This window comes from Mustela nivalis (genome assembly GCF_964662115.1).
Source record: "Mustela nivalis genome assembly, chromosome: 9".
Classification (NCBI taxonomy): Eukaryota; Metazoa; Chordata; class Mammalia; order Carnivora; family Mustelidae; genus Mustela; species Mustela nivalis.
The window spans coordinates 59,061,843-59,074,951 of record NC_139028.1 but is presented as its reverse complement, the minus strand read 5'-3'; the positions used below and the strand labels follow the sequence as shown (position 1 = coordinate 59,074,951).

Below are 13,109 nucleotides of genomic sequence, written 5' to 3'. Positions count from 1 at the left end.
TAAATATTACCTTTGGGGTGAAGGTGAAGTTCTGAGATGCCTGCTTTAAGATCTCTATTGCTTCAGTGTAAGAAATGCTGGAAAAGAACAGGGTAAAAGCAGAGAAAGGTTAATACATGGTATATTGCTAATCATTCCATCAGAAAAATTGTAAAAGGCCTATTCCCATACAGTCTTTGAGGTCACAAATCAGTACTACATGATTATTGAGTAATCAGGAATGATTATAAATAAATCATCACTGAGTAATCAGGAATTTAGGCTGATCTAATCATCTGAGAGTCTGAGCAATATGAAGAGAAGTGGCCTTTCAGTAATCCCGTTCCTAATCTACCTGCAGTATATACAGAAGAACCAGTCACTTAGGCAAGTAAAGATTTTCTCTGAATTCATGTTATGTCAATGCCCTAATAAAAGGGGTGAAATATTGAGGCTGAAAGAACAAAAGTCTTCCCATAAAGTCATCATTCATTCACTCAATACACATTTATTGTGTACCCATTATGTGCTAGGCATTATTCTTGGCACTGGAGAGATCGTAAAAAAAAACAAAGCCTTTATGGAGGTGATACTTGTGTGCTGAGTAATGGGAGTTGGTGGGGGGCAGAGATAAACAAGTAAATAGAAAGCATATAATGCTGGAAACCATTGGTGCTATAAGAAAAATAAAGCAAGCTAAGAAGACAGGGGTGTTTAGGTGTTTTATTTTAGATAAGATGGTCAAGAAAGGACTCACTGAGTTGGGGACATCTGAAGTAAGAAAAATATCTGAGGGTAAGTATTCTAGGCAGAAGGAATAGTAAGTACAAAGGCCTGAAGTGAAGGAACAGTTTGGTTCATTCCAGGAACAAAACAGTCAATGTGCCTGTGGCATACTGAACAGGGGAAGAATGCCAGGAAAAGGTCAGATCTTATGGATTCTTTCGGGCCATGGCTGGGGCTTTGTAATATATGATAAGACTGTTTAGGAAAAATACCATGGATATTTAGGAAAAATATCATGGATTATCTCAGTAAGAAACTATCATGTCTAAAGCAAGCTAAGCCAAGCATTTGTTTTAATTAAACTGAATAGGTAATTACATGAACACAGTTATGAAAGAAACAAACAACGTCTAAGAGTGTACATCTTCCATCCACCCTGTCCCATAGCCATGTAGCTCCTCTCCTCACATAAAATTACTGTCACTGGATTTTTGTGTATCCTTCCAGAAGGTTTTTTACATCTATAAGCAAACAGTAATATACAATCTCCTTTGTTAAATAGATGACAGCCATAGTATATATGCCATATACACTCTTTTCCATCTTTCTTGACTCAATAATATACCTTGCAGATCTTTCCATATCAGTATATAAAGAAAGAGCTTCTTCATTTTTTTGAACTATTACATAAAAGTCCATTTTGTGGGTGGATACTCATTAATTTACCCACTCATCCACTGATGGATATTTAAGCTGTTTCTAATATTTTGCTATTATAAACCATGACTACATACCTCTGTCACAAATGATTCTTAAATATTGATTTTGCATATGGAAAAAATGGAATTGCTGGATCATTGTATTTATATTTACAGTTTTTAGGTATTTTGATATTGCCAAAGATACTGCTTCCCTTTTATAGTGTTATACCAATTTATGCCCACCTGTAGTATACAAAAATGTCAGTTTCCCTATGCCCTTTGCAATAGTACTTTGAACACTTTTTTTTAAGTATTACAGTAAGAGAGAGAATGAGTGGGGGTGGTAGAGGGAGAAGCAGACTCCCTGCTGAGCTGAGAGCCAAACACAGGGCTTGATCCCAGAACCCTGGGAAGGGAGATGCTTAACTGAATGAGTCACCCAGGTGTCCCGAAACAGTACCCTGCATGATTAAAAACAAAAATCCACAGTAGAACATCTAAAAAACTCTGCCCTCAACTCCCCCCCCCAAAACAAAACAAACAAAACCCCCAAACCTACAAACTTTCTGAAGGACTTTAAACTCAAAAAGTAAGTTGCCCAACATAAACTTACTCTTCAAAGGAAAAACTAAATTCATACCTATAATAACCAATTGGAAGGAGTTGTGTATATAGCACAAATGAAGCCTTCAAAGCTATGTTTTGAGCGATATTTTTCCAAGATGAAAATCTTACTCAAATCTAAATCTAGTATTAAGTAAAAATTTCTAAGGCAAGAATGATAGTGGTGTTGGTGGTACTAGTCATTTTTAAAACGTTTTACAGAAGGGAAAAGGGAGGTTAGAGGGGACAGTAACGTGGCCAAAATTATTCATGTACGTAAGTGGTAAACCTGATGTGCTGACTTCAAAGCTGACGCTTTTAACTACTGAGATAATGCCTAAAACACTTGGAGTTTAATATGTCAAAACAAAGACAATGGGCTTGGAGTTTTCCCTCTGTCTCTACCCCTAAATGGCTAGTATGTAAATCACTTCACCTTAATGAAAGCATTTTATACCTTTCTGGAATGTTCTATACAACCATTAAAAAAATTAAGTATGTATACTCGTAAAATAAGGATATCGGACTATACTGTCTACAGTTCTTTACTTAGACATTCCATCATTCTATTCCATCACTTACTGGATATGATCTACTCCTTATACTGAGAAATATAAGAGGAGTCAAATAGAGAAGGCACAGAAATTTTGTGCCATTGATATCTTACTGCTACATTATTTTAAAAAATGACTTTCTGTGTATTTCTTGTTATTCTGGATCTTCTGCCCTACTCTTCCATACCTTAAGCGGAGGCAGAGCTTCTCAGATCAAATTATAGCTCTGACACTGGATATCCTTAATGGCTTTTATCAACGCTCTTTCCTAATTTTGTGATATGTACAGAGAATAATATCTCTTCTCAGAAGCTATTTCTAAAGTACTTTGAGGACAGGAGGAGGAGATATAGGGATACTACATGATACAGGATCAAACTACCCTCATGTTTAAATTTTTGTTAGGGTTTAAGAAAACCATTCTCAATCTGTTGGGTTATAATTGCTAGGCTAAAATTATTACCATTCTTTGACTCAAATTCACAGATAAATGAAGAGCAAAAAATGGTAAGTACTCTATATTTTAAAAACCTTAATGCTATAAAGGAGACATAAAAAATAATTGAATTCTATTTCTGCTTGGTAAGGGCTAAATTCAATTATTGTACAAATCCTTGAAATTATTTACTTTCATATAAAACAATTATAAGTAGTCAAGAATACAATGAAATCTATTTATGCAAAGGAATGTAAGTCACACGGTATCTTCTGAATGTGTGTGCGCATGTGTGTGCACAGGTATGCATATGTGTACTTTTGGGGAATATCTCGATTCTAATTCATCAACCTTAGGTCTACTTTCACGTCCTCTAAAATCTCTGGCTTCAAAGACTGGCAACTCCCACTCCCCTGCCAGGGGCCCCCCACCATCTACCAAACCCTCTACCTTGAGAAACCTCAGTGTCATGCCATTTATGTGTTCCCCTCTGGTGCTTAGTTCCCTCTTCATTTGTAGGTCCTGGAACTTCTCTTACTTTCTAGTGAACTCAACAAAGTATTTAAAAGGATTTTTATAATTTTAAAGAAAGATTTTATTTATTTATTTGAGAGAGACAGCGAGAGAGGGAACACAAGCAGAGGGAGTAGGAGAGGGCAAAGCAGGCCTCCGGCTGAGCAGGGAGCCTGATGTGGGGCTCCATCCCAGGGCCCTGAGATCAAGACCTGAGCCACCCAGGTGCCCTGGATTTTTATAATTTTTAACAAGCGTTTTTAGATGTTTTATAGCAGGAGTGTTACGTAGTCTGGCAAATTGCTTAAGCAGTATGGCCAACTGATCCTTTCAAATGATATGACAGACAAGTTATAACTTTATAGATGAGGAAACTCAAGTTCAGAAAGGTTAAAGATTCACTATTCATCAAGTTCACAGTTGTGATTAAATAATCTTTCATGCAAACAGCTAACTATTCATCTTTTCTCTAGATTTTAAATTCCGTAAAAGGACCAATTCATGCTTATATTATGGATCATCAATGAATAGCACAATGCCTAACTCATAGTAGAGAGTCAATAAATATTTGTTGGAAAGTCTAACATATTCATTAAGAGTGGATAAGAAGTATAGCCAGAATTAGAATCCAGGTCCTCTGAGTCATAGCTCACTACACTTAGTGACCAAAGTAAACAGTGATAGGGGTTAACAGGAAACCTCAGAGAGAGGACCTAGCCTAAAGGAGAACACTCTCACTCCCATGGCTACTCAAATGTCATTTACTCATTCATTCAGTTATTCAATAAATATTTACTGAGCTCTTGTTAGAGGCACTAAGCACTGGGGGTGTAACAGTAAACAAAATAAACAAGTTTCTGACCACATGGGATGACAATACTAAACAAATCATCACAGATATACATTTAAACCACAGCTATGGTTTACGATGTGGAACGGATGATGCTGCTGGCAATGACTGGTGTGGCACAGCCCATGAGGTCACTTCCCAACCTCAGTATTTTACAGACCTGGACTCCAAAGCACAAGTGATATGTGAGGGTCATAAGGACAGTGAAGAGCTATACCTACTCTAGCATTAATTCCAGTGCCCTTTTGAAGTGTAGTGAGTGGCCAAAAGTATGAGCTTTGAAATCAGGTTAACTGAGTTTGAATTCCCATTTCATCTTTTACTTGCTTAATCTCTTTGAATTGATTCTTCATCCACAGAAGAGCAATAATAACTACTCACAGAGTTATGAAGATACAAGGAACTTTTTTTACATTTATGTACGTAAAGTTTATCACTTCTGGCACACAGCAAATATTCAATAAATGGTGGATATTTTTTTCCAGTCTTAGATCTTATTCACTACATAGGATGTAGATAACTTCACTTAAGACATTCTCTCTGGTTTTCTGTCACCAGCACAGATTCCTTAGGATGCCCAAATTAATTCTTTCCTTCCCTGCTTACTTAGTACTTTTATCAATATGCAATGTCCAGAGCTCTTCTGTAAACTCCAGATCTGTACACTGAAACTGCCTACCCAACATCTACAACTGGATGTCTGAAAACCATCTCGATCTTAACATGACACATGATGATAATGATCCTGATACCACCCCCATTTCCCCCAAACCCCTTGCTACTCTAATGGCTTTCCCAATTTCAGTTAATGGCAACTCCATTTTTACAGCTGTTTAAGACAAAAGACTTGAAGTCACACTTGACTTCTCCCTCTTTCCCATTCTCCACAAATACTGTTTGTTCTATCTTGAAAATATATCTAGAATAGAACAACTTCTCTGTATCTCTACTGATACCATCCTGGTCTATGATGGTTAATTTTATGTGTCAGCTTGGCGGGGCTATGGTACCCAGATACTTGGTCAAACATTCAGGATGTTTCTGTGAAGGTATTTCTGGATGAGATTAACATTTAAATCAGTGAACTCTGTGTAAAGCATGTTACCTTCCATAATGTGAGTGGGCCATGTCCAATTAGTTGGAGGCCTTACGAGGACAAAGACTGGCCAAGAAAGAGGGAATTCTGCTAGCAGAATGCCTTCAGACTCCAGCTGCTAACACTTTCCTGAGTCTCTAGCCAGCTGAACTACTCCACCAAATTTTGAACTCAACAAGCTTCTACATTGTGTGAGATGGTTCCTTAAAAATAAATCTTTCTCTTTATATACATCATGTTAGTTTTGTTTCTCTGTATGAATCTAATACATGGTCCAAACCATCATTCATTCTCACCCAGATGACTGTAATAATCTCCTGTTGGTTTTCTGCTCTCACTTGAAAGCCTGTTCTCAACTAGCAGCCAGAGTGATCCTGTTAAATCCAATTCAGATCTTATCAGTCCTCTGTATAGAACCCTTCCTGGCTTTCCCACATCACTCAAGAAAAAAAACCAACCCTTCACAATGACCTACGAGGCCCTACATGTTTTCCCACCTCTCACCTCCTTTCTTAATCTTCTATTATCCTTTTCCCTTATCTACCCCACTACTTGAATATACCAGGCATGCTCCAACCTAGAAGCCTTTGTATTTGCCATTCCTTCTGCCTAAAATATTCTTTTCCCACACATCCATACAGCTAGTTCTCTCACTTTCTTCAAATTTTTACTCAAAAAGCATCCCAGTGAGATGGTCTCTGTTACGTTATCTAAAATCTCTACCTCCTTACTCTTTTGTTTTCTCTTCTTTCCCTTCTCTGAGTTTCTTCCCCCTTACTCATTCTCACAGTCTATAGATTTCACTATTATTTTTATTTCTTGTTTCTTATTACTACCCCCAGAAATGTAAGCTCAATGAAGACAGGGAATTTTTGTCTGCTATTTTCACTGCTTTTAGACAGTTTGTTCAGATTCTAGAACAAGTTTGGCACATTGTGAATATTCAATAGACACTCTTTTCTTTTTCCAAGTTTTTATTTAAACTCTGGTTAGTTAACATACTCAATATACACTACAGTGAAAGAAAAAAAAAAAAAACCTCAAAAGCCTTCAGTTGTACTTCACTCACTGCCTTTCGATTCTCTATCATGGGTCTCCTATTTCCTCTTTTTCTGATCTCACATCTGTTGCCTTGCTGTTCAGTCAGGCTTGAGGACTCACCATTTTTAACTAGGAGTCTGAAGGTCTCACTGATACCTCAGTGAGGTCTGCCAACTTTTTCTTATTACCCTTCTCCAGGACAGGTCGAATTCTTTGTCCTCTTAGAACAAAAACTTCCTAAACCTAATGATAGTAAGTGGAGAATGACATCAAATTATGCTTAGAAACAATTTTCTATTCTTCTGAGTATCAAACTTACCTCCTATACATGAATACTAAGTCTTACATAAATTGTTTGTACTATTTATGAAAAGATTGTGTATTGTTCTTTTTCCATATTAATTTCCATATTAAGTGTTTGTTTTATTAAAATGGAACAGACTATGTGATTAGTATGATTAGTGAAATAAATAACCAGTTCAATATCAAGTAGTACTTGTACAGGATTGTAGTGGAAATGAGAGAATAACATATGCTATACTTAAAACACAGATCTTTAGGTTTAAAAAAGTGGCTAAAAAACAGTTTAGAATATATAACCAGATATGAGCAATTGAAGGTAAATAAAAAGAAGACTGAAATAGAGAAAAAATGATGGGCTAACAGTACATTTATGTATTTTAGAAGTTTGTTTTTTAGATAACACAAACAGATATTCCATGCTTATGGACTGGAAAAAAATACTCTTAAAGTGTCCATACTACCCAAAGCAATCTACAAATTTAAAGTGATCCCTATTAAATAACCAACAGCATTTTTCACAGAACTAGAACAAACTATTCCACAAAAGATTCCAAAGAACCAAAGCAATATTGAAATAGAGGAACAAAACTGGAGGTATCTCAATCCTAGATTTCAGGATATATTACAAAGCTGTAGTAATAAAAATGTATAGTACTGGTACAAAAAGAGATACATAGATCAATGGGACAGAACAGAGAGCCCAGAAATAAACATACAATACTATTATCTTTGACCATACTATTAACCTTTGACAAAGCAGGAAAGAATATCTGCTGGGAAAAAGACAGTATCTTCAACAAATGGTACTGGGAAAACTAGACAGTTACATGCAAAACAATGAAACTGGATCACACTCTTATAACACATACAAAAATAAATTCAAAATGGATTAAGAACCTAAATGTGAGACCTAAAACCATGAAAATCCTAGAAGAGAAAACAGGCAATAATTTCTCTCACCTCAGCCAGAGCAACACATGTTTAGATATGTCTTCTGAGGCAAGGGAAACAAAAACAAACTATTGAGACAACACCAAAATAAAAAGCTTTAGCACAGCAAAGGAACCAATCAACAAAATTAAAAGACAACCTACTAAAAACAGGAGAAGATATTTGCAAATAACATATCCAATAAAGGGTTAGTATCTATAATATACAAAGAACTGATACAACTCAATGCCCGAAAAACAAATAATCCAATTAAAAATGGGCAGAAGACACGAACAGACATTTTTCGAAATAAAACATCCAGATATATCCAAAAGGCACATGAAAAGATGCTCAACGTCACTAATCAGGGAAATGCAAACCAAAACTACAATGAGACACCATCTCACGCCTGTCAGAATGGCTAAAATCAAGTACATAAGAAATGACAAGTGTTGGTGAGGATGTAGAGAAGGAACCCTCATGCACTACTGGCGGGAATGCAAACTGGTGCAGCCACTGTGGAAAACGGTATAGAGATTCCTCAGAAACTTAAAAACAGAACCACCATATGATCTAGTAATTCAACTACTGGGTATTTCCTCCCCCAAAATAAAAAAACACTCATGTGAAAAAATACATGCACCCCTATGTTTATTGCAGCATTGTTTACAATAGTCTAACTATGGAAGCAGTCCAAGTGTCCACTGATAGATGAATGGGTAAAGATGTGGTACATACACACGATGAAATATTACTCAGCCCTAAAAAAGAACAAAATCTTGGCCATTTGCAATAACATGGATGAATCTAGGAGGCATAACCCTAAGTGAAGTAAGTCAGTCAGAGAAAGACAAATACACCATGATTTCACTTATATGCAGAATTTTAAAAATAAAGAAAAAAATAGACAAGCAAAAAAAACCGAACCAAACCAAACCAAAACCAGACTCTTAACTACAGATAACAGACAGATGGCTACCAGAGGGGAGATGGGTGGGGGAATGGGTAAAACAGGTGAAGGGGATTAAGAGTATATAGTATATAGCATATAGCATTGCTGAATCACTACATTGTACACCTAAAACTAATATTACGCCCTATATTAATTATACTGAAGTTTTTAAAAACGATTTTATTTATTTATTTGAGAGAGAGTGTGAGTACACGAGCCAGTGTGAATGGAGAAGGGAGAGGGGGGAAGGAGAGGGATAAGGAGTCTCTGCACTGAGCCTGTAGTCCAAGGCAGGTCTTGATCTCAAAACCCTGAGATCATGATCTGAGCTGAAACCAAGAGTCAGAAGCTTAACTGAACCACCCAGGCGCCCCAAAATAAAAGTCTTTACTTGAGCCAAATTTTTATTACTAAAGTTAATATTAGTTTGAACTGCATAAATTCAGTTACTAATGACTGTGATCATTTATTGTGCTAGATTTATTCATTTATTTATTCATGAAACATTGATTATCAACTATGAACCAGATATAAGAGCTACAAAAATATTTAAAACATGGGTCTTCCTTGTGATAAGCACATGTATAAACAAAAAACTTTAATAGTGTGATAAATACTATGATAAAATATGAATAAAGCTCAGAGAAAGTATAATATCTACTTACATTAAAAAGTTGTTTTTTAGCATATGTTCTAATCTGTCCTTGGTAAGAAAAGAGAAAAAAATTTGTTAAATGTAATTATATTTATTATATGTAATTAACATATTTAAAGAGTAGATGTATTAGACTTCATCCACAAAACTAATTACCTTTTGGCCAGGAGCTATGAACTTGTGACAGAGTTCAACATCTTCAGGACAGTTTGAGAGAACCATCATTGTTGCAGTCTTGAAGAGTCCCTCCATAACCTAAGAGAAATGACAGATAGTTAGTTGCTTGACAAGTGAGCCACTTTGTATGAAAAACCTATTTAGGGGTCTTGTAAGGACTGTTCTCCAGGTTTTAGCAGCTATAAATCCGTTAGGCCTCTTAATCCCTGAATATACTGCAGAATGTGAGTTCAGTTTTCCAGACTGCTTACGGGAGGCAATGCAATTTCTTCCCAGAGTGGGTAAAAAAAGGAAAGAAAAATGTATGAATCTTCCGTTAATCATTCCAATACTAGAAGTGGGTTGTCAAATGAACAGCCAAAACTGACTGACACCTCTCTAAAGAGCAATATACTCACCTGTAGAATCAGGGTAGTAACAGTACCTAGCCTCCAGGACTGTTGCGATAATTAAATGAGATAATCCACGTATAAGACTTTGAATATCTGGCTCAGAGAAGGATGCAACAAACATTAGTTGTTGCGAAGAATGAGACATTTTGAAAAGTGCTTCATTCAGTCACTGGTAAATGAAAGCTGACTTTAAAATTAAAGGAGCAGTGATAGATCTACATCTAAATATGTATATTTTTGCTTTGCCAAAATATACAGTGGTAATAACACAAGTCATGATAAACACAAATCAGTAAGTAAGAATACATTCCACCAGGGGTATCCATACACATCCCACAGAAAAAACTTGTTGTTAGAAGAAAAAAGGTGATTGGAATGGAAAATATTTCTAATCAAAACTAAAATGTTTGGTTTGAAGTCAGTGAGAACCTGTTAGGCTCTGCCAATGTTGTGCTCAGAAACAGAGACACACTCGGTAAGTTCAGGCTGCCCAGAGGCAGGATCTTCCCTCCTTCTCCTGCATCCCTGGTGCACCCTATCAGGGCTGGAGACACAGGGCAGGACACAAGCTTCCACCACACTAACTCTGACTGGATATAGAAGCATACTTGATTACCAAGGAACAATCAGATACATTTATATATATATGCATATACATGTGTGTGTTTATATATGTTCATATATTTATTTTTTATATATGCTTTATTTTTATATTTACATATATATTTTGTGTAAGAGTAAGGAATAACTTTATGAAAGAGCAAAAGGAGGCTAAAGATCTTTTACCCTGAGGGCTATATTACCTTTGATCCAAGAGTAGGGAGATAAAGAAGTTACTAAGCAACTGAATGATTTATGAAGGTTCAAATACCTCAATCACAAAAAAAAGCTGACACATATGGGGAGCAAACAAATACAGATTGGATACTAATCCTGCACTGTTGAGGGGCACAACACACCTATCTGTAAGATGAAGACTGTGACCACTGGGGGTGTTAAATTGGTGTCTTTCTTATGAGCAGTAAATTTCCATTTGAAAAAGAAAATCACTGGCTTTTCTAACCTTGACTTTCAGACTGTGCTCTATAAATATATTTGAAGAAAACAGAAACTTAACTGAAGGGTTAGCATAACCTTCAGATGTTTTTAAAAATATATTACTCAATGGCACCAAAATAGTAATGTTTGTTTATGCCATAGGAGCAGAAAAAAATCCTTTGTTACAGTATTCTGATTTAAAATTTACATCAAGATAATAATTTCCAGAAAATGTAATTAATAAAAGGAGAAAATTAAGAAAAATAGAAGATTACTTTTGGAGGAGCATACTTTTTTTCTGTCTTTAAGAAAAAGTTTGTATTTCAATTAATTAAAAATTATTGAACAGCGTATGCTGAATACCACTCAGTAGAATAGTAAAAAATAATTATTAGGTATAGAATATATAATTATAATGTTTAATAATACCTAACAAAATTTATGTCTTTATGGGGTGCCTGGGTGGCTCAGTGGGTTAAGCCACTGCCTTCAGCTCGGGTCAGGATCTCAGGGTCCTGGGATCGAGTCCCGCATCGGGCTCTCTGCTCAGCGGGGAGCGTGCTTCCTCCTCTCTCTCTGCCTGCCTCTCTGTCTGCTTGTGATCTCTCTCTGTCAAATAAATAAATAAAATCTTTAAAAAAAAAATTTATGTCTTTGGAACTTTTCTCTGGTATTTACGGGGGGAGGGCAGGAGAGACAGGGTCAAAGCAGAAAGAGGGAGGTAAAGGGTGTGATTCTGTGGCTTACAATACTCTCACTGCCTGAGTGAGAGAGAAATACCTAATTGGGTAGTGGGCTGGAACCAAAAGCTGCTTAAAGAATCTTATTGATGCCTTGTGAGGCTAAGATCCTGAATCCCTATATTTTAGAAAAGAATTAACTGACAGTGTTACTATTGTCATTTTTGACCAGGTAACTCTTTGTTGAGTGGGAGGGACTGGGCATGTTAGCATGTCCAACAGCATCCCTAGCCTTATCCTCTGGATGTCAGTAGCAACCACTCTCCCCTCTCCTCCATCCACTTCCTAGGGACAACCAAAAATGTCCCCTGGGGGACACTGATCTACAACAATCAGTGGGAAATGTTAAAGTGGCATATAAATGGATACTGTGTGTAGTCAAAACCCCTTCAGGACCAAGAGCTTTATCCACTGGGAATATTACTTGCTGATGGTGCCCAGTTGAGTCCCTCTTTAGGTACAGGCCAGGCCAGGAGTGCTATCTTACCCAAGAGTACGCCTCTTCCCAAGGCTAGCCCATGTTAGGTAACTGCTTGATGGGGAATGAACAAAGGTATACCACCCCTTTGCCTTTCTATGGGACAACTATGAAAGACCACTCTAGCTCCAAAGTTTTCCTAAGGCCTCTCTACATGCATTATAGTTCAACCTTTCCCTCTGCCCAATGCTGCTTCCTTCCTTTCCTTACAGATGTTGTTCTCTAGAGCATTCCCCAATAATCCCCCACCCCCCCAATCTCTGCTTTAGAGTTTACTAGGAAATCCAACCAAGATAGGACAATGAAATGGCAAGCCCATTTTATTTGATGATATATGTGGTATTTATGTTTTAAGTGTAATTAGGTCATTTACTGGATAAGAGTAGAAAGATATAAAATGAATAGAAGTGAGAAGTGACAAAAATTGTTAAACAACCTGTGATTACAAATCCAAACTAAGATACTAATAGTACTAGATAGAGAATTCATAGTAACAGTAATTTCTGGGTACAAAGTGCCACGAACTAGTCTATGTATCTTATATATACAATCTGTGTAATTCTCTGAACTACCCTATAAAGTAGGAATAATTATTCTCATTTTACAGGGGGGAAACTGAGGCTCAGAAAATTAAATCCCTTGTTTAAGATCACATAGCAAGTGGTAGAGCTGAAAATCAGCTCCTGGTCCATCTATCTTCAGAGCTTATGTGCTCTATCTGGAGTATGGCCATAGCCTCCTAAAAAGGTTCTCATTTCTTTCCCCCTTTGAATCATTTTTTATATTGTTACTAGAGAGGTGTTTCTAAATTATAATTGACCATGGCCTCTCCTATCTGAGAACTCTTTTTCCTTCTCAATTATGTAGCATGGCATTTACGAAGTCTCTTTCAAGATCTGACTCTTGACTATCTTTCTGGACTTCCCTCTTGCCCCCAAAATAGAG

The 13,109-nt window shown here is 36.6% G+C and overlaps 1 protein-coding gene across 2 annotated transcripts in view; it reads right to left on the bottom strand.

Annotated features, from left to right (window-relative positions):
• NARS2 (asparaginyl-tRNA synthetase 2, mitochondrial) overlaps positions 1-13,109 on the bottom strand; it is a 128,150-nt gene that overhangs the window by 22,045 nt on the left and 92,996 nt on the right. For both annotated transcript variants that reach the window (XM_082749566.1, XM_082749567.1), the window contains exons 8-10: positions 9,496-9,594; positions 9,350-9,387; positions 11-77 (exon numbers count right to left, since the gene is read on the bottom strand). In XM_082749566.1, the coding sequence (XP_082605692.1) occupies positions 11-77; positions 9,350-9,387; positions 9,496-9,594 (204 nt within the window). The remainder of the gene's footprint in view (positions 1-10; positions 78-9,349; positions 9,388-9,495; positions 9,595-13,109) is intronic.